Source organism: Protomyctophum parallelum (assembly GCF_964188405.1).
Source record: "Protomyctophum parallelum genome assembly, chromosome: 16".
In the NCBI taxonomy this organism is placed as follows: Eukaryota; Metazoa; Chordata; class Actinopteri; order Myctophiformes; family Myctophidae; genus Protomyctophum; species Protomyctophum parallelum.
In genome coordinates, this window is record NC_139711.1 from 46,339,875 (window position 1) to 46,362,951 (window position 23,077).

General features: G+C 49.2%; 1 protein-coding gene across 1 annotated transcript; it reads right to left on the minus strand.

Moving 5' to 3' along the window:
- Positions 1-4,687: 4,687 nt before the first annotated feature.
- Positions 4,688-6,841, minus strand: LOC310873846 (DC-STAMP domain-containing protein 2-like; the record flags this gene model as incomplete). Its single annotated transcript, XM_083786397.1, has 2 exons — positions 4,688-5,049; positions 5,104-6,841. 2 exons carry the CDS (start codon positions 6,839-6,841, stop codon positions 4,688-4,690), a joined length of 2,100 nt encoding a protein of 699 aa, XP_083642523.1.
- Positions 6,842-23,077: the final 16,236 nt, after the last annotated feature.

Here is a 23,077-nt window from a genome sequence, read left to right on the forward strand (position 1 = left end):
CACACACACACACACACAGAAGAGATGTGTGCGAGGATGAGATGACTCACTTCCTTTTGTCTTGTCTAGTTTTATCGGTGATTATTTGTTAGCTCAACAAGTCAGCATGCAGCGTCCGCTGAATGCTGAACAGCATCAACTCCTGCTGCCAGAGAGACAGAGGGCAGCACGCACGCACGCACACACACACACGCACACACGCGCGCGCGCACACACACACACACACACACACACACACACACACACACACACACACACACACACACACACACACACACACACACACACACACACACACACACACACACACACACACACACACACACACACACACACACAGAAGAGGATGAGTCACAGACAAACAAACAAAACAAACAGGCATGAATTAATGACCACTTCCATTTCCGAGGGCTACTTCACGTGTTCTTCCCTCCTTCTGTTCTCCAGGGAGGGGGGGGGGGGGGGGGGGGGGAGAGAGAGGTCTTATTTAGCCCATTCTGGCCTGAGATCAGATTCTAAAAATGTCTTCTACATCCTGACAGTTTTCCATTCTGACCGGAGATCAGATTCTCAAAATGTCTTCTACGTCAGTCGCTCTTCGATTTTTCAGAAAATAGCAGACCTACAAGCTCATAGCGCGCCACTCGGTGGCGCGCTATGAGCTTGTAGATCTGCTATTTTTTAATTGCTAAAGCACGACATGATGCTAACACCATAATGGGTTCCCGCACAATATGGGTTAGACTTAGAGCCAAGCAGTGTTGATTTTGACAGCAAATGTGGTTAGTTGTAGTTTTAGTCCGGCGGTCAGCATCATTATTCCGATGGCACACCTTGGTGAGCTTGTAGATCGGCTATCCTGAGTGACACCTGCAACAGCACAATCAAACATAAAACGATTTGTCTTTTTAGTTCTACTCCTGGATCTCTTCTCCACTTTAGATGTTTACGTGTTACCTACCAGCGCGTACAGAACAGATTTGTACGTGTTATACCTACCAGCGCGTACAGAACAGATTTGTACACATGTTATATACCTACCAGCGCGTACAGAACAGATTTGTACACGTGTTATATACTTACCAGCGAGTACAGAACAGATTTGTACACGTGTTATATACCTACCAGCGCGTACAGAACAGATTTGTACACGTGTTACCTACCAGCGAGTACAGAACAGATTTGTACACGTGTTACCTACCAGCGAGTACAGAACAGATTTGTACACGTGTTATACCTACCAGCGCGTACAGAACAGATTTGTACACGTGTTACCTACCAGCGCGTACAGAACAGATTTGTACACGTGTTACCTACCAGCGCGTACAGAACAGATTTGTACGTGTTACCTACCAGCGAGTACAGAACAGATTTGTACACGTGTTACCTACCAGCGCGTACAGAACAGATTTGTACACATGTTACCTACCAGCGCGTACAGAACAGATTTGTACACGTGTTATATACTTACCAGCGAGTACAGAACAGATTTGTACACGTGTTATATACCTACCAGCGCGTACAGAACAGATTTGTACACGTGTTACCTACCAGCGCGTACAGAACAGATTTGTACGTGTTATATACCTACCAGCGAGTACAGAACAGATTTGTACACATGTTATATACCTACCAGCGCGTACAGAACAGATTTGTACACGTGTTACCTACCAGCGCGTACAGAACAGATTTGTACGTGTTATATACTTACCAGCGCGTACAGAACAGATTTGTACACGTGTTACCTACCAGCGCGTACAGAACAGATTTGTACACGTGTTATACCTACCAGCGCGTACAGAACAGATTTGTACACGTGTTATATACCTACCAGCGAGTACAGAACAGATTTGTACACGTGTTACCTACCAGCGCGTACAGAACAGATTTGTACACGTGTTATACCTACCAGCGAGTACAGAACAGATTTGTACACGTGTTACCTACCAGCGCGTACAGAACAGATTTGTACACGTGTTACCTACCAGTGCGTACAGAACAGATTTGTACACGTGTTATACCTACCAGCGAGTACAGAACAGATTTGTACACGTGTTACCTACCAGCGAGTACAGAACAGATTTGTACGTGTTACCTATACCAGCGCGTACAGAACAGATTTGTACACGTGTTACCTACCAGCGCGTACAGAACAGATTTGTACACATGTTATATACCTACCAGCGAGTACAGAACAGATTTGTACACATGTTATATACCTACCAGCGCGTACAGAACAGATTTGTACACGTGTTACCTACCAGCGCGTACAGAACAGATTTGTACGTGTTACCTATACCAGCGCGTACAGAACAGATTTGTGAAACATAATCAATGTATATTTAAAAAGACGCCCCAAAGACGATCTTTGAGAACCCAACTAGGTATAAGCGTCAAAAAGAGAATCGGTGGCGAATGAGTTTTAACCAAGACCCCTATATAGCATCAAGTCTAAACGGTATCAAAAAAGACATCTTCTGAACATTGAAACTATATTCAAACTATAGGATGCCCTGTCAACACATGGACCTGAACATCTGTCTAAATAACAAGCTACCTAAAGGACATTTTAACAGTTTGACAGTTTTACACGCTTAACCCGCATTGTAATCAACCCCCCTTCACTGCCGAGATTGTTGTATTACCTTTAGAGCATACGCTGAATTATTTGGGCTTTTAATCCGCGAAAATCCAGCAAAAAAAGCTCCCTCGGTTTGTTATGATCCGAGCGTATCATCCACCATCTTGGTGCAAAACCCGGAAGACGCACACAAGACTCGTCTCAATGAGGCGTTGCACCCCATGCATTTCCATTGGCCTCAATTTCCCAGAAGCCCTAGCAGCCCACAGCATGTGACGATTTCCGGTTTCGTCATCAAAAGCGAATGCATCTAGTCTCTATCTCCGCGACGAAGACGGATTTTCTTTTTATTTATTACAATACAGCGGATTAAACACATAAAACCAAAGGCGGGTATGTCGTATATGGCAGCGACATTAACCTGGAGTAATCCATTCCCGGCAGGGAAACTGTTTTAACGGTTACATAATGTTGTCAAGGCTATCGGTCACCTCTCTGAGGTGCAGTCTGAAGGGGCGGGGCTTCAGATCACGGTGGGAAAGTGGGAGAGAGTCTAAAGGTCTGACTGCAATGAGGAGTTTGTCCCACAGTGAAGACAGAAGAGTCTGGGATATGTGGAGCTTTGTCGTGCTGGGTGTCTTATAGGTAACAAGACTACTCGCCCCGTTTCTGTTTTCCTCCCAGAACTTTCCCCAGTGAGGGGTGGGAGAGGCTGGACAGCAGACGGCTGGACTTTGAATTTCTCTAACTATAAACTGTCATGACAGCAGAACAGCCTAAGTATAAATATAATTTATGAAAAGCTACTACAGTGAAGTCTGTTCACAGAAGTTGTTGTAGGATATGTGGGGATTATCTGATGAGGTACCATTTGAGGGGGCAAAACCTTACATATACTAAATAATACTAAATTGTTTATAGGTTCAATATAAGTCAAATAATATAGCCTTTCCACAGGAGTATCTTTTTATATTTTTCCAAAAAGAATACAAACAGCCAATAGCATATTACAAAGTTATCCCCCTCACTGGGGAAAATTCCGGGAGGAAAAACGGGCAAGCACCGGGGCGAGTAGTCCAGTATTCGTCTTATAGGGAAGGTTCTGAGAGCTTCCCTTAGTGTTAGCGGGGAAGGTTGTAGGGTTGGCGGTTCCATGCCTCTGGGCAACCACCATATATATATATATATATACATTTGTAGGCCAACATCATGCTTTGTAGTCAGTGTGGGCAGTAGGAGGAGGAGGTGGAGACAGGTGAACATGTTGGTTGGTTGAAGACCAAGGGCTGTATTTTGCGTGTCTTAAGTACCTGGTCTTATTCCCTAACTTGAGCAAACTAAAGACCTGGAGGCGTGATCAATGCCATTAGGCTATTCTGAGTGGCCAAAGAGCATTGATCACGCCTCCAGGTCTTTAGTTTACTCAAGTTAGGGAATAAGACCTGGTACTTAAGACACGCAAAATACAGCCCAATGTGTGCTGCGGCACTCTGGATCATTTGGAGGGGCTAAAAGTGCACATGCTGGTATAGGCCAGTAAGGTAACTCTGTAACAGGGGCGACTGTGGCTCAGGAGGTAGAGCAGGTCGTCCAATGATCCGTGGGTCGGCGGTTCGAATCCCGGCTCCTCCTCCTCCTGTCTACATGTCGAAGTGTCCTTGGGCAACGACACTGAACCCCACATTGCTCCCGATGTGCTGGTTGGTATACCTTGCATGGCTTCCGTGCAACACCAAGGTTCTGGAGCAATGAGAACCAGGACAACACCAAGGTTCTGGAGCAATGAGAACCAGGACAACACCAAGGTTCTGGAGCAATGAGAACCAGGACAACACCAAGGTTCTGAGTGAATGAGAACTGACTGTCCAGGACAACATGGTTCTGAATGAATCTCCCATTCATTCAACTGCAGGGGAGCACACCAGGGTCCTGGGCCAGGGTCACCGGGGGTTTTGTCTAATGGGAACGGTTAGATCCTGCGCGGGGGCAGGATTTTTAACGGGGAATAAGAGAAGCTCGGTCAATGGAGCGGGCGAAGAATGGGGGGGGGGGGGGGGGGGGGCAGGCAGACAGACACTGATGCTGTGGCCGTCCGTCCGTCCTAACCTAATCATCCACGTCAGAACGATCCTGGTAGGACGTTTCCGTCTCGCTGTCATCGGCGGCCTTCTCGTCGTCGTCGCTGGAGTCCAGCTCGTCCTGGCTGTCGTCCTCGTAGCTCAGCGGGCCCCCGCACACGGCGCAGCGGTTCCCCAGGAGGCCCTGGCAGCAGGCGCGGCAGTACAGGCCCGCGCAGCGGCCCGTGGGGCAGAGGACCATGTCGTCCCGGTCCGGCCCCTCCTTAGCCCCCCCGCAGGCCAGGCAGCGCGCGGGGGCCACGCCCAGCAGGCCGGCCACGCGGGCGCCGCCTCGGACGCGGAGCAGCAGCGTGAGGAGCCTGCTCCTCCACCCGTCTCCTCCTCCTCCTCCTCCACCGCCCCTCGCCGAGGAGGAGGAGGTCACAGCCCTCCACATGGCCCTGCCCAGCGGGACCCGCTCGGACACGATGTGCGCGCGGAGGAACAGGAGCCTCTCGCGTTCCCGCGCCGGGTAGTGATTGGCGCAGATGGCCCGCCTGCAGCGCTGCACCAGGCTGCCCGCCACACACAGCAGCAGCGCCAGGCCGTACAGGAACCCGATGGCCACGTAGCCGCCGTAGTCCGGCTCCGAGGGCTCCACCAGGCACTCCCTGCCGAGGACGGTGACGTTGCCCCGCTGGAGCACGTCGAACGACGCCGCCACGTCCCGGAAGATGTCGGAGGCGACGCCCGTGCCGTTCACCCGCACGGCCACGCGCACGGGAGCGCGCGCCACCAGGTCTCCCTGGACGTGCCGGCGCACCAGGCCCAGGACCCAGAACACCATGACGTCCGTGCCCACCACCAGGCCTCCCAGCGCCAGGTGCCGGAGCAGGGAGGCCACGCCGCGCGCCACCGCGCGCCACTCGTCCGGCGTCAGGCGCGGAGACGCGGGCGCCACGTAGAGCCGTGCCTCGTCGTCGGTCAGCGGGAGCGCCGCCTCCGCCGCGCGGCCCGCTGCTGCCCGGCTCAGCCTCTCGTCCAGCTCCCGGAACTCGGCAGTGATGTAGACGTTGTCGTGGTCGCCCCGGCGGAGGTACCCGTGCTTGTAGCGCACGGCCCGGTAGTACGCCAGGGCCAGCAGGAGCAGGCCCACCACTCCCATCCAGCCCCCCCCTCCCCCCAGGAGGAGGAGGGTCCGGAACCTCCCGAGCTCCTCCGACACCTCCCCCAGGACGCGCTGGGACATCCTCTTCAGGGACTGGCTGCTGTCCACGTCCACGTCCACGGTCACGTCGGCGGAGATGGTGAACTCGAACTCGGCCTTGATGCGCTGGAACGCCTCGGCCGCGGGCTCCGCCAGCCGCCCCCGGAGCTGGTCTCCCACGTAGGCGGGCAGCACGCAGAAGAGCTCCGGCGCCTTGGCCAGGCCGCAGAGCGCCCGCGCCGCCTCGGCCACGGCGCACAGGAAGCCGAAGGGGCCCAGGAGGCGCGCGCAGTTCTCCGCGGCGTCGTCAAACGCCCCGTGGCACTTCCGGTACGGCGAGCCCATCCGCTCGTTGCACACCTCGCCGATGACCACCAGGAAGTGGAGCACGTTGCGCAGCGTGGCTGCCACGTGGCGCACGCCGTCCGTCAGCGCGTCCACCAGCCTGCCCACGCGGCCCGCCACCGAGTGGGCGCGGCCGGCGATGTCCCGCAGGGCGTCCAGCGTGCGGCGGAGGGGCGCGGCGGCCGCCCGCGCCAGCTCCAGGGTCTGCGTGGCGAGGAGCTCGCGGCCGCACACCAGGCCCACGGCGGCGCGCTCGAAGTTGTCGGCGACGTTGGCGACGGGGCCGCGCGCCAGCAGCGAGGCGGCGGCGAATAGCAGCAGCCTCTTGCCCGCGGCCGAGCACAGCGTGGGCAGCGTGAGCAGCACGTTGACGCGCACCGACGGCGACAGGCCCGCGCCGAAGGCGGCCAGCGCGGCCAGCGCCGCCGTGCTGACGGCGCAGAAGCGCGGCTCCAGCCCCTGGACCAGCAGGGCCATGGCGCCGTAGGCCGTGGCCACGGCCAGGCCCAGGAAGAACGCGCCGAAGCTCGCCAGCACCTCCTCCGCCAGCGCCGCCGCTCGGCCGGGCCCAACGCCGCCGCCGCCTCCTCCTCCTCCTCCTCCTCCTCCCGGACCGGGGTCTAACGGGTGTGCCGTCCTTATCGTGGTCATTGTCGAGCTCGGCCCACCGTTAGATTCCGCTGTCCCGCCGCGTATGAAGCGGCCTCGTGTCCTTTGCTCTGCTTTCCTTTCTAGTTGAAGAGGTCAAAATGATGCCACTCTGTCGATCGTTGTTCTCCATCGTTTGCTTTAAGCACTGTTCTTGTCGCTAACAGACACACTCCTCCTGCCTCTCTAGCTCTCTCTCTCTCTCTCTCTCTCTCTCCTTCCTTCTGTCTATATTTACTTTCTCTAAGATGTCTTTGTACATAAGGCTGTCTTCTGATGTCACACACCAATCAAACACACCTGGGCACCTGCCTATAACGACGCCCATTTGCACAGCTAGCGCCACAGGCAGTTCGTTCATGAATAACAGGTGGTGAGACTTTCCTTTCGGCTTTATGCAAAGTGCTTTACTGTGTGCAATGCATTCACCCATTCACGCATGCACGCACACGGACACACGCAGGCGCACACACACACACACACACACACACACACACACACACACACACACACACACACACTCTCATCAGCTCTCATTACACACCTGTGAACCCTTTGCCATTCATACCTGCTTCCTATAAATACTGGACTCATTACAAACTCTCACTGTCAGAACATTTGTCTTGGTCCCTGAGCTGTACCCCTATGTGTTCCTGCTTCTGTTTCTCCTTGAAAGGTTTGCGTTTGATTTTACTGCCTTGTGCGCAGTGTACAGTTTTGCCTTTTGGACTTCCTATAGTTTGTTTTGTATTTTTGGAATATTTTGGAATTGACTTTGAGTTTCCTGAGCTACAGCTTACATGCAGCTACTTGTGTTTGTTATACCCTTACTACCTTGGGCTTAAATAAATCTTTGGATTTTGAAATGTAGTTTGTGGCTCTGCATTGTTGCGTTCAGTCATCCTGCATTCATAACAAAACTCCCGTTAAACAAACTCCGGTATATGCCCGCTTAACCTGAGGGCAGAATACAAACATTACGGGCAAAATACTCCTCCTTTTCACGCGGTGACAGTTTGCGAGTTGAAAGTGTCAAATGGTTACTTAGTTAAGAGTGTCCTCCCTGTTCTCGTCAGCACACACACACACACACACACACACACACACACACACACACACACACACACACACACACACACACACACACACACACACAGCTGAAGCGTGAACGTGAAGAGCAGCGTATAATTGGATGCTAATGTGGTAGCGAGGTGCTGGAGGCTAAACGTTGTACACGGGACGAGAGGCAAGAGGTGAGGCAGGAGAACCAGCTGCCATCTGCTCCACCGCTTCTAGAGGGCACATGTACGTGTGCGTGCGTGTGTGCGTGTCTGTGTGTGTGTGTGTGTGTGTGTGTGTGTGTGTGTGTGCGTGTCAGTGTGTGTCTGTGCGTGTGTGAGTGTGCGTCAGAGGGGACAGATGCTAGCACAGCGGGGGTATGATCCCCCTGACAGGTGACAACTCTAGTGGCTCTGAAAAGCTTCTGCTGAGCAGACTGGGGTCACATTGTTGTTTTAATACGTTGTGGTCCTCGGGGGTGGGGGGAGGGGGGCTTCACTCCACTTTAACCTCGTGGCGTGGCGTGCTAACTGCACTTTTTGGAACTGGCAGTTCTCTCATGGCGAGCCGTGATTAATGGGCATGCAGCCTGTCTATAGTCTATGCACACACAGGACAAAGGCCTTCAGACTGTCTATAGTCTATGCACACACAGGACAAAGGCCTTCAGACTGTCTATAGTCTATGCACACACAGGACAAAGGCCTTCAGACTGTCTATAGTCTATGCACACACAGGACAAAGGCCTTCAGACTGTCTATAGTCTATGCACACACAGGACAAAGGCCTTCAGACTGTCTATAGTCTATGCACACACAGGACAAAGGCCTTCAGACTGTCTATAGTCTATGCACACACAGGACAAAGGCCTTTTTACTGTAGTAGTTCATTTTCCAAAGAGATTGCGTGTGTTTGTTTTGGACGCGGGGCGACAACGCGGGCGTATCTTCGTGCTCGTTTCGTGCACACGCACGCCGGCGACTGACTAGACCTGGATGGCGTTGAGATTTCTTCTTGCGCCACGCGGGTCGCGCCACTAATGAGCAGACCTGTCATTGGTCCAGGTGACAACGTCTGCGTCACACACACTGCCCGTGTGAAAAGGCCTTAACCCATTCTGGACTGACCTCAACATTCAAATGAATATCTTCTGAATCCTCTTCTGAAATGAAGCTTGTAGATCTGCTATGTTTAAAACACCAAAGGGGGTTCCCGCCCCAAAATGACACTTCCATGAATGTTGAGCAGACAGGAAGCAGACAGACACTTCCATGAATGTTGAGCAGACAGGAAGCAGACAGACACTTCCATGAATGTTGAGCAGACAGGAAGCAGACAGACACTTCCATGAATGTTGAGCAGACAGGAAGCAGACAGACACTTCCATGAATGTTGAGCAGACAGGAAGCAGACAGACACTTCCATGAATGTTGAGCAGACAGGAAGCAGACAGACACTTCCATGAATGTTGAGCAGACAGGAAGCAGACAGGCACTTCCATTCAGGCTTTCTGCACATTACATTTGAGATGTTGTTTGGCCGGACAGTATAGCACATTTTGTCCTGAAGATGGCGCCAGAGGAAAGGCTATACACGGTGTCCAGGGCATACAGTATGAAGTAGCATGGTCAATACTTGAAGAGAGGTGTGTGTGTGTGTGTGTGTGTGTGTGTGTGTGTGTGTGTGTGTGTGTGTGTGTGTGTGTGTGTGTGTGTGTGTGTGTGTGTGTGTGTGTGTGTGTGTGTGTGTGTGTGTGTGTGTGTGTGTGTGTGTGTGTGTGTGTGTGTGTGTGTGTGTGTGTGTGCGTGTGCTGCAGTCACATAGAGAGAGAGAGAGAGAGAGAGAGAGGAGGGGGGGGAGAGATCAGTTAGTCAAGAGTCAAGGGATTTGATTGATTGATTTGATTGATTACTCTATTACAGTTTCTCAACGCTCTTGATCCAGAGCGACTTACATTTAAGCAGAAACAAATGTCATATATCACATTATTATTATATATAATATAATATTATTATTATGGTTATCTTTGAAGAACAAAGAAGGGTCCCGCACAATGCCAGAAACTTGCCAAAAAAATGTTGCTCTTTATTTGTCAACGTTTCGGTCTATTCGACCTTCATCAGGACAGACAACATATATATAAAAAGTAGTTATCATGAATCATGTATAAACTAAGAACGTAACAGTATCTATGTCAACTATACATACTATACTATATTATATATTATACAATATACATGTGTAGGCCTACTATAAAGTGACTACATAAAATGCAATTCTAGTGCTGTCTACGTAACGAGCTATAAGTCTGTCTAAAATACTATCTAAGTCGACATAAAGTGCTATCTAAGGGGCTAGAGGCTAGGGCAAGTGCTACGGGCCATGGTGGAGTCTGAAGAGGTGGGTTTTCAGACTACGGCGGAGAGATTGGGAGTGAGGCTGCAGTTCTGACTGTGATGGGAAGTGCATTCCATAATTTTGGCATTCAATGAGCTGTCAAGCATGCATGGAGGTATCATAATCAATTTAAATCATGTTAGATTTTCACCTTCTTCTTACAGCCCATAGTGCATTGCGTTTGTGTGTGCATAAGTTTTGATTGATTGATTGAAATATTTATTAACAGTTTGTAGAATTTACAGTACATTTTAAGCACAAACTCAATACAAAGACTGTCAACTGTGAGTGGACGACCCAATTAAGCATTACACTTGTTTACAACAGGGTCCACATTGTTCAATTCATCAAAACATTTAAAGACATACAAACATTTAGAGACATACAAATAGACATTTCTATGTAGCTAAAGAACAGAACAGGAATTCATCATAAAAGAACGGGAATTCATCATAGTCATCATCATAGTCATCATAGTTCCTCTTTCTCTTGCTGTGTTGCCAGTTTTGCAAGAGTGGCCAGGTCTATGAAAACAAGCACAAATGAAAATAGATGATCTACAAGCTCACAGCGACACATTGTGAGGTTGTACTGTATTATTATTTAAAAAACACATTGAGAAATAATTTGGATATTTTTAAAACATAAAAAAAAAGTCAAAAATATGTTCACATGGGTGTCTGTGGACAATTACATATTAATCTGGGGTTCCTTGATGTGAAGAAATGTGGAAGCAAGCCCAAATAATAAGCAACTATACTGTACACTTTAGAATCAGCCCAAAAAAAAACCCATCAACCAGCAATTACCAATAATTTATTTGCAAGTGACGTTTACAGAAAAAACAAGTCAAAGGTTGCTTATAATAAGCAGACATGGCAACACGGCCTGAAGGAAGCAAAGCACACACACACAAGGAGCCTGCAGTACCTTGGCGGGGAAAAAACACGGATAGCGGATTTGAAGCCCGTAAGACACGGCCATCTTGAATACAACGCCTATCCGGAACGCATACATCATGTGCTCCACTGAGCCCCCACCAGTGTTGTTTTCGTCGACTAAAACTAAGACGGAAAATGTTCGTCGACTACCTTTTTCCACTGACGAAAACTAAATAAAAACGAATCTATGATGACAGAAACTAAGACTAAATATACTGACAATTTCGTCAACAATAAAAACTAGACTAAAATGACTCTCTAGAGGGACACTCTATAACATACGACGAATTAGACCGTTCCTCACCCAGGAATCAGCCCAGCTCCTAATCCAGACAACAGTCTTGTCAAAACTCGACTATTGTAACTCCCTCCTTACTGGCCTACCAGCATGTGCACTTAAGCCTCTCCAGCTGATCCAAAATGCAGCAGCTCGCTTGGTCTTCAACCAGCCAAAATTCTCACATGTCTCCCCCCTGCTCCGCTCCCTCCACTGGCTCCCGGTCGCTGCCCGCACAGAATACAAAACTCTGATGCTGGCATTCAAAGCAACCAAAGGTATGGCTCCCCCATATCTTACAAGTATGATTGAACCCTACAAACCCTCCCGCGCACTCAGATCAGCCAATGCAGGGAAACTGGAAGTACCCTCACTAAAAACGCCGGGACAACGCTCCACACGTCCCAAACTCTTCTCCCTTCTGGCTCCAAAACTGTGGAATGCACTTCCCATTGCAGTCAGAACTGCAGCATCACTCCCAATCTTCCGCCGTAGCCTGAAAACCCACCTTTTCAGACTCCATCATGGCCCATAGCACTTACCCTAACCCCTTAGATAGCATTTCTGTTGGCTTAGATAGCATTTGACACAGACTTATAGCATGTTATGTAGACAGCACTATAATTGTATTCTATATAGTTATAGCACGCCATAGTACATATGTATAGCATAGTAGTAAATATGTATAGTTTATATGTATAGTGTATGTATAGTTTCATTATATAGATATTCCACTGTTACTTTCTTAGCTTACGCATGTTTCATGATAAATGCTTTTATGTGCTTTTGTTCTTGCTTAAATGTAAGTCGCTCTGGATTAAGAGCGTCTGCTAAATGCCTAAATTGTAAATTGTAAATTGACTAGTGAACAAGAGATCCAGTTTTATGCTGGGTTGCATGCTGAAAATAGCAGATATACAATCTCTCTGTGAGATTGTATATCTGCTATTTTCAGCATGCAACTAAAGTGTAAAATATGTCATTACAACGACATCAAGGCCTGTCAAAACACATTTTAGTCGACTAAATCAACTGTAGATTTAGTCGACTAAAATCGTATGACATTTAGTCGACTAAAACTAGACTAAACGCTAGAACATTCCAAGTGACTAAAATGTGACTAAAACTAAGTGAAAACTATTCAAGAGACAACGACTAAAATTAAAATAGAAATTTGCTGCCAAACACAACACTGAGCCCCCACCCCTTTCGACTTCCATATTTGGAGACTGGGACAATGCCTCTCAACCAATCACAACGCGAGGTCGGCCCTGACCCGTGACATGACACCACTCCCGACATAAAAGAGAGAGTTCATTCCAGGTTTCGTGTAGAGAGTTCATTCCAGGTTTTGTGTATAGTGTTGTTGTTTGCAGTGTGTTTTTTTGTCACATGAAGCTAAAAATTGAACATCTTTTGAAAGAGATATTTCCCCCGTTCCGCTATTATACTCACATTAGCGACACACACCTAAAACACGGACATGCAGATCTTCGTCAAGAGCATCGACAACAAGACCCTCGCCCTGGAGGTGGAGCCGGGCGACAACATCGAGAAGGTCATGGTCAAGATCGAGGAGAAGGAGGGCGTTCCCCCCGAGGAGCAGAAGCTGATCTACGGCGGGAAGCCGCTGGAAGCCCACCGCACCCTGTCCCACTACAAGATCCAGAACCTGCACACCATCCACCAGGTCATGCGTATGAACGGAGGAGGAGGAGGGGGAGTGAGTGACTGCAGGGCTCACCCTCACCCTGTCCTATAGTATGAACGGAGGAGGAGGAGGGTGAGTGAGTGACTGGAGGGCTCCACCTCACCTAACCTGACGCTGCCAGATGGGGGCGGTATTGGGTAACCATGTTCCCCAACACAGCAACCATCTGGGATCTCTCAGGGAGTTGAGCTATAACACCGAACAGCTCCGTGGTTCAAACCAATCAGCGTGAGCTATAAGGGCGGGATATGTGTGAAACCGGATGTGAAGCTATATAGACACGTCAATATGATTGGTTGTGTTTGCACGCCCACACGGTGATAGACGGACGGTCCCATCCAATCATCTACCAAGTATCTTGAAAAAAAGGAACAGCCCCGTCATCGAATTTGCTTTCCCGCGATCCCAGATCCCAATAAGCTGTGAAACAAATTTGTGTAGCAAGCTTCTTGGATCTGGCAGCGTCAGGTTACACCTCACCCTGTCCCAGTATGAATGGAGGAGGAGGAGGGTGAGTGAGTGATTCCGCCATATCAAAACCCATTTTGACCTGAGATCAGATTCTATAACGCACAGAAGAATGGTGGTTCTTCTTTAACGCATTTTGACCTGAGATCAGATTCTAAAAAATTTCTTAAATCCTGACCGTTTAAAAAAAGAGCAGACCTATACAAGCTCGTAGCGGCGCAAGCCACTCGGTGGCGCGCTATGAGCTTGTAGATCTGCTATTTTTCAATAGCTAAAGCATAACATGATGCTAACACCAAAAGGGGGTTCCCACCCAAAATGGGTTAAAACCCATTTAGACATTCTACAGATGTCTTCTAAATCATGACAGTTTTCTGAAGAAAAACCTCATGTTTCTATATCAGTGTGTAACGCCCAGGATTCGAACTCGGGCCTCCCGCGTGAAAGTCCAACATCTTAATAACCACTAGACCAAAGGGATATCCCTCTGGACTAGGGGGGATATATTAGCCCTTTGAGGCCATCAGGCAGAGGCTCTGAGACACATGTGTGTTGGGGCCACATGTGTGTTGGGGCCACATGTGTGTTGGGGGCCACATGTGTGTGTTGGGGGCCACATGAGTGTTGGGGCCACATGAGTGTTGGGGGCCACATGTGTGTTGGGGGCCACATGTGTGTTGGGGGCCACATGTGTGTTGGGGGCCACATGTGTGTTGGGGGCCACATGTGTGTTGGGGCCACATGTGTGTTGGGGGCCACATGTGTGTTGGGGGCCACATGTGTGTTGGGGCCACATGCGTGTTGGGGGCCACATGCGTGTTGGGGGCCACATGTGTGTTGGGGCCACATGTGTGTTGGGGCCACATGTGTGTTGGGGGCCACATGTGTGTTGGGGCCACATGTGTGTTGGGGGCCACATGTGTGTTTGGGGCCACATGAGTGTTGGGGGCCACATGTGTGTTGGGGGCCACATTGTGTTGGGGGCCACATGTGTGTTGGGGGCCACATGTGTGTTGGGGGCCACATGTGTGTTGGGGGCCACATTGTGTTGGGGGCCACATGTGTGTTGGGGGCCACATGTGTGTTGGGGGCCACATGTGTGTTGGGGGCCACATGTGTGTTGGGGGCCACATGTGTGTTGGGGCCACATGTGTGTTGGGGGCCACATGTGTGTGTTGGGGGCCACATGAGTGTTGGGGCCACATGAGTGTTGGGGGCCACATGTGTGTTGGGGGCCACATGTGTGTTGGGGGCCACATGTGTGTTGGGGGCCACATGTGTGTTGGGGGCCACATGTGTGTTGGGGGCCACATGTGTGTTGGGGGCCACATGTGTGTTGGGGCCACATGCGTGTTGGGGGCCACATGCGTGTTGGGGGCCACATGTGTGTTGGGGCCACATGTGTGTTGGGGCCACATGTGTGTTGGGGGCCACATGTGTGTTGGGGGCCACATGTGTGTTGGGGCCACATGTGTGTTGGGGGCCACATGTGTGTGTTTGGGGCCACATGAGTGTTGGGGGCCACATGTGTGTTGGGGGCCACATTGTGTTGGGGGCCACATGTGTGTTGGGGGCCACATGTGTGTTGGGGGCCACATGTGTGTTGGGGGCCACATTGTGTTGGGGGCCACATGTGTGTTGGGGGCCACATGTGTGTTGGGGGCCACATGTGTGTTGGGGGCCACATGTGTGTTGGGGGCCACATGTGTGTTGGGGGCCACATGTGTGTTGGGGCCACATTGTGTTGGGGGCCACATGTGTGTTGGGGCCACATTGTGTTGGGGCCACATGTGTGTTGGGGGCCACATGTGTGTTGGGGGCCACATGTGTGTTGGGGGCCACATTGTGTTGGGGGCCACATGTGTGTTGGGGGCCACATGTGTGTTGGGGGCCACATGTGTGTTGGGGGCCACATGTGTGTTGGGGGCCACATGTGTGTTGGGGGGCACATGTGTGTTGGGGGCCACATGTGTGTTGGGGGGCACATGTGTGTTGGGGCCACATGTGTGTTGGGGGCCACATGTGTGTTGGGGCCACATGTGTGTTGGGGGCCACATGTGTGTTGGGGGCCACATGTGTGTTGGGGGCCACATGTGTGTTGGGCCACATGCATGTTGGGGGCCACATGTGTGTTGGGGGCCACATGTGTGTTGGGCCACATGCGTGTTGGGGCCACATTGTGTTGGGGGCCACATGTGTGTTGGGGGCCACATGTGTGTTGGGGGCCACATGTGTGTTGGGGGCCACATGTGTGTTGGGGCCACATGTGTGTTGGGGGCCACATGTATGTTGGGGGCCACATGTGTGTTTGGGGCCACATGTGTGTTGGGGGCCACATGTATGTTGGGGGCCACATGTGTGTTGGGGGCCACATGTGTGTTGGGGGCCACATGTGTGTTGGGGGCCACATGTGTGTTGGGGGCCACATGTGTGTTGGGCCACATGCGTGTTGGGGCCACATGTGTGTTGGGCCACATGCGTGTTGGGGCCACATGTGTGTTGGGGGCCACATGTGTGTTGGGGGCCACATGTGTGTTGGGGGCCACATGTGTGTTGGGGGCCACATGTGTGTTGGGGGCCACATGTGTGTTGGGGGCCACATGTGTGTTGGGCCACATGCATGTTGGGGGCCACATGTGTGTTGGGGGCCACATGTGTGTTGGGCCACATGCGTGTTGGGGCCACATTGTGTTGGGGGCCACATGTGTGTTGGGGGCCACATGTGTGTTGGGGGCCACATGTGTGTTGGGGGCCACATGTGTGTTGGGGCCACATGTGTGTTGGGGGCCACATGTATGTTGGGGGCCACATGTGTGTTTGGGGCCACATGTGTGTTGGGGGCCACATGTATGTTGGGGGCCACATGTGTGTTGGGGGCCACATGTGTGTTGGGGGCCACATGTGTGTTGGGGGCCACATGTGTGTTGGGGGCCACATGTGTGTTGGGGGCCACATGTGTGTTGGGGCCACATTGTGTTGGGGGCCACATGTGTGTTGGGGGCCACATGTGTGTTGGGGGCCACATGTGTGTTGGGGGCCACATGTGTGTTGGGGGCCACATGTGTGTTGGGGGCCACATGTGTGTTGGGGGCCACATGCGTGTTGGGGGCCACATGTGTGTGGGGGCCACATGTGTGTTGGGGGCCACATGTGTGTGGGGGCCACATGTGTGTTGGGGGCCACATGTGTGTTGGGGGCCACATGTGTGTTGGGGGCCACATGTGTGTTGGGGGCCACATGTGTGTAACCCATGTACAGTAGACCAACAGGGATGGGGAGGATTGCTGTGTCCTCCCAGATTATCCAATAAGGCACAATCGCGGTGGCAACACAGAAATGTGTCGGGATGATTTATTTGCCATAACAATGACAACGAAATTGAAAAAAAGGATAAAATAAATGGCTACTCTAAATTTGGAGATCTTGTATGAATTACTGCTGTAATATGTTATAGGAACTGATTGCACGGTATAGTCCCCCCAGGGGCTTCTCTGTTATCCTTTCAGCATACAGTATAGCTTGTTAAAATTGTACTTGATGTACTGTTTTCAATGTCTTATATATAAAGTATTCAATCAATGGAAATTAAATAAATGTAAATAAGGTCGGGGGGGGGGGGGGGTGGCTCACGGAGTAAAGTGCTCATTGTCAATGGAAGCCAGCGACATTAACCCATTCTGACCTGAGATCAGATTCATACGAGGTTTCCACTGGACACACACTGGTCTGATGAACCCATTCTGACCTGAGATCGGATTCTAAAAATGTCAGTCGCTCTTCGATTTTTCAAAAATAGCAGACCTACAAGCTCGTATCGCGCCACTCGGTGGCGCGATATGAGCTTGTAGATCTGCTATTTTTAAATAGCTAAAGCATAACATGATGCTGACACCAAAATGGGTGCCCGGACAGAATGGGTTAAGACACAAAGATGCATCTGACCGTTGGTATAGCTGCTGCAAAAGCTACCAAAAAACGATGAGCTGGTTTCAACATCAGCTATACAAAGACTACAATAAAACTACAAATATGCTTTGCATCTTTTAGTCTTTTGCATCCGCCTGTGTGATTGCAGCCTCATTCCCACGGTATGAACTCTGACCTCTCCGACCCACCCGACTAAAAAACATCGTTGCCTCTCAAAGTCCAACCCTCCGTCCTCGCCGTGAGAGGTGGAAGCAGCTGACGCTGACTGACAGGGCTCTGGTCAATCTGCGCTAACTAACTTAAAGGAGAATTCCATGCTAGAAGGCTTTCTTACCTTTATGTGTACTTGTTGCGTCCCCACCAAAGAGGTCCAGGTGTTATTTTGTGCAAAAGTGCACTGTTGGCTATTTCCCCTAATATAAGCCCTCAATGGGGGTTGAGTTTATGAGCTAATTCACTTATTTCCATCAAAATAAGTATAGTAAAGTGTGCCACTTGGGATACTATTTACATTATGAAGAGAGGATATATACAAAAAGCGATGGAAATAAGCAAATTCGCACAACACCCCAATGTCCCATTCAATTAAATGCAATTCAATTCAATTCATTGAGGACTTATGGTAGGGGAAATAGCCAATAATGCACTTTTGCACAAAATAACACCTGGACCTCTTTGTTGGGGACGTAACAACTACAAATAACACCTGGACCTCTTTGTTGGGGGACATAACAACTACAAATAACACCTGGACCTCTTTGGTGGGGACGTAACAACTACAAATAACACCTGGACCTCTTTGGTGGGGACGTAACAACTACAAATAACACCTGGACCTCTTTGGTGGGGACGTAACGACTACGAATAACACCTGGACCTCTTTGGTGGGGACGTAACGACTACAAATAAAGGTAAGAAAGCCTTCTCGCATGGAATTCTCCTTTAACTAACTAACTAAGGTCATATTCACACCAGAAAGCTTTACTGCGATTAAAATGAATCCTGCTGAACGTTGTCGGAAAGTGTGCTTCGTTTGGCAGGTGTGAATTAAGCCTCATTCGAATCCTAAACCGCATCAAAGAACCGCATTCTACTGAATTAAGCCTCATTCGAATCCTAAACCGCATCAAAGAACCGCATTCTACTTCGCCAAAACAACGGGGCTTTCGCTTCGCTTCCAATCACACTTGATTTGGATTCAGTGCAGGTGTGAATGCAACCCGCAGCAAATAAAGGAAATGAAGAAAACTATGTTTCATTCCCCATTTAATGGCATTTCTATCTCTGGGAACCCCAATTTATATTGTAAAAACAATGTTAATGTATCTCTGAGAGGGTACTATTTCAGAGTTACAGACCCATAAGGGTCCATTTGGTTCCAAACTATCATTTACAGTAGCTTGGGACCCCCTGGAACTCCCTCGCGGACCCCTTGGGGTCCCCGGACCCCACTTTGGGAAGCAGACCAGGGGCGGGCTCTTTAAATCATCCTGTTTCCCCGGCCCCTCCCCCTATAGCTCTGTTGTGTTTGGAAGGAAAACTAGTCACATAATGTTAGCTTCAATCACATGGAATAAATGGCTTATCACTTATCAGGGAGTGAAAACTATACTGCTAAAAGACACATAATGTGTGACTGAAAGATAAGTTTATCTATCTAGGCTAATCATCATCTCCATGACAAAATAACTGGTTGGGCATTTTCTCTCCAGAGGAGGTGAGTTAGCTGCCTAATGTTAGCTACTTGGCCGCCATACATGTAATATAGAGCTGCATTGTTTGAATATGTTGTATACAGTCGGTAAGTACTATTGATGTGTATTGATTGTACATGCAGGACAGGCCTAGTCATAGTAAAGCACATAATGGTAGGCCTGCTGTGTGTATTTGGTTTAAATCTGTACACGTAAACACTGTGCCCCTTCCTCCTACATTTCTGAACTAATAACAGCTCCCCCTAGTCCAGGACACTCAGATCCTCCACTCTCAAACTCATTGCAGTCCCCCCTTCAAACCTGGAAACAAAAGGTGATCGGGCTTTCTCTGTAGCTAGACTACACTTGTCTTAAACTACGTTAAACTCACAAACATTGCAGCTGTATAGTCCAATCTTGAATTATCCTCTTGCAATCATCCGAGCTTGTTTTTCATAAAAATCCACCTGAGCTATACTTTCTGTCAAGAAATTATGCGCAGGTTTTTCTTTTCGAAGTGCTGGGGTTTGGAAGCACTCGTCGTATGTCACTGAACGGCCCTGGCGTACCACCTGTTTCGAATTTGCACATAATGCAGGAGGCAGCAGCGCGAACCGTTAACAAAAACGAGTGCTTCCAAACTGCAACACTTAGAAAAAGATTCACCTGCAGAGGATGTCTTGACAGAAAGTAGCTCATAACATATGGATTTTTATGAAAAACAAGCTCGGCAGATTGAAAGAGGATAATTCAAGCTTGGACTACAGCTGCAATGTTGGTGAGTTTAACGTAGTTAAAGACAAGCAGATCACAAACCAAATTGGATGAGTGGGGAGTCAATGGAGGGCATTGCAACTCTAGATTCATCCCATTATAAAAAAATCTAGAGTTGCAAATTGCGGCTAGACCTAGCCGCAATTTGCAACTCTAGATTCAGCCCATTGTAAAGAAAATCTAGAGTTGCAAATTGCGGCTAGGCTAGACCTAGCCCTCCAAGCAGAACCCAAATGCTACTGAAGTTTCTGACATTTGTTCGACCCAGTGCATTGGGTCCTGTTCCACGTCGTCCATGCCACCTGATTAAAACATTTACTGGCTCATGTTTACATGTTAAAACGCCTCCCCGCGCTCTTTGACGATATTCTTCAGTATGAGGCTTTCTGAATATGTAAAGTATAAGTACACATACATACCTTTGCGAATATCTCCTGTGGCGCGGAAGCCGTTAAGTATTTTTAATATATGTTTGCCCGATTTGGAAGCTTGGATTCTTCTTTTCCTTCCTTGTTTATTGACACCTCATTGTACCGCCTATCTGGCTAGCTAGTGGCGCTATAGCTATGACACAGCAGATCAGAGGCAGGGACGTAGCCTCACAAGCCAACCGCACACCGGGAGGCGGTACAATAAACGGTAAACAAACAAGAAGAAATAAAGCGACCAAATCGGTCAAACAAAGATTAAAAATACTTAACGGCTTCCGCGCCACAGGAGATATTCGCAGCTGGATGTATAGCTACTTAAAGTTACCGATTTCAGAATAACTCAAGGAAAATAATGGCGTCACATGCCGCGGGTCCTATTTTAGAGAGAATCTCCACATCCGCATTTAGGAATTTCCATACGAAAATACAGTAGTGAGCAGGGACCCAACGTAAAACTCAACAAAATATCAAAAAAGTTTTACGTAGGGTCCCGAAAGGGGCTAGGCTAGACCTACACTCTGGAATAGTCTTCCACTCCACATAAAGGCTAGCCCCACCCTGGAGATTTTAAAATCCAACCTGAAAACACACCTTTTTTACTCTGGCTTGTTATACAGTGTGAAGTTTAATGTTTATTGTTTAGTTTTTGTTGTTATTTTGTTTGTTTTTGGCCTGTTTTATTTTCAATTGTATTACATGTTTTATTACTGCACTGTGACAGACTATACGGTCTACCTGTTCTGGAAAGCACTTTGGGTCAACTGCATGCTGTTGTTTTTAAATGTGCTATATAAATATAATTGACGTGACTTGACGTAGGCTATGAGGCTAATGACATTATGTCGGCGTTTGGAAGCACTCGTTTTCATGAACCCACCGTCCTGCTGCTTCCTGCATTATGTGCACATTCAGAACAGGTGGTACGCAGGGACCGTTCAGTGACATACGACGAGTGCTTCCAAACTCCAACACTTTTCACCTGCACAGAACTTATTGACAAAAAATAGCTCATAACGTCTATGGTGTATTTTTAATGAAACCCAAAAACTTAGATAGGAGATAGAAAGAGGCCGTTGTGAGTTTAATGTTGTTTAATACAAGCGCACACACACACACACACACACACACACACACACACACACACACACACACACACACACACACACACACACACACACACACAGTCATCGGCTGTTTGTAGCCACAATTTGTTTTATAATGTGATGAATCTAGAGTTGCAATACCATGCATCGATTGACTCCCCATCCATCTGCGATAGTGCGATCTGCTTGTATTAAACGACGTTAAACTCACCAACATTGCAGCTGTATAGGCCAAGCTTGAATGATCCTCTTTCAAAATCTGCAAAGCGTTTGTTTCAGAAAAATCCACCACAGACAAGTTATGAGCCACTTTCCCGCGACGCGTTGTGAGCTTGTAGATCGGCTATTTTCAGCATGCAACCAAGTGTAAAATGACTTGTATACTGGATCTCTCGTCCACTAGTCCCTTCCTAACCTTTTAGTCTAGTTTTTTATTTGTTGACGGAATTGTCAGTAGCCTATATTTAGTCTTATAGTTTTAGTCGTCATAGCTTAGTTTTTCGCCAGTGAAAAAAGGCAGACGACGGACGTTTTTCGTCTTGGTTTCAGTCGACGAAAACAACACTGCCGAGGGCCGCCTTGAGGAATAGTATAGCGGAGGTTAGCATTACGTTATGCTTTCGCTATTGAAAAATAGCAGATCTACAAGCTCATGGCGCGCCACCGAGTGGCACGCTACGAGCTTGTAGGTCTGCTATGGGCGACTGTGGCTCAAGAGGTAGAGCAGGTCGTCCAATGATCCATGGATCGGCGGTTCGAATCCCGGCTCCTCCTCCTGTCTACATGTCGAAGTGTCCTTGGGCAAGACACTGAACCTCAAATTGCTCCCGATGTGCTGGTCGGTACCTTGCATGGCTTCCGCCGCAATCGGTGTATGAATGTGTGTGTGAATGTAATGCACAATCTATGTAAAGCGCTTTAGATAAAGGCACTATATAAATGCACCATTTACGTTTTTCGTCTTGGTTTCAGTCGACGAAAACAACACTGCCGGTGGCCACCTTGAGGAAAAGGAGGTGTGTGGAGGATGGAGAAGACTGGAGACTCCATATCTCTCTAACCATGATGGGCTCCACAGTTCCACACCTGGACATCACTCAGACACAACTGATGACGTCAAGTACAAGACGGAAGAAGGTAGGAACCTTTTTCATTCATTTATTTTTTTCCCCTGCAGCATGCTTGTGTTGTTGTATGCTCATAAGTGGCCTTGTGGTAGGAGTGTCCGCCCTGAGACTGGGAGGTCGGGGGTTCGATCCCCGGCCGGGTCAAACCAAAGACGGTAAAAATGGGACCCAATGAATGCCTCCCTGCTTGACACTCAGCATCAAGGGTTGGATTGGGGGTGGGAAGTGAGGACGCTGGCGTCGACTGTTCGCCGCTTCACCTCCCAACGTATGAATTTAATGAGCCATTGTAAGCGCTTTGAGTATAGGCGCGTAGTGCATAGAAAAGCG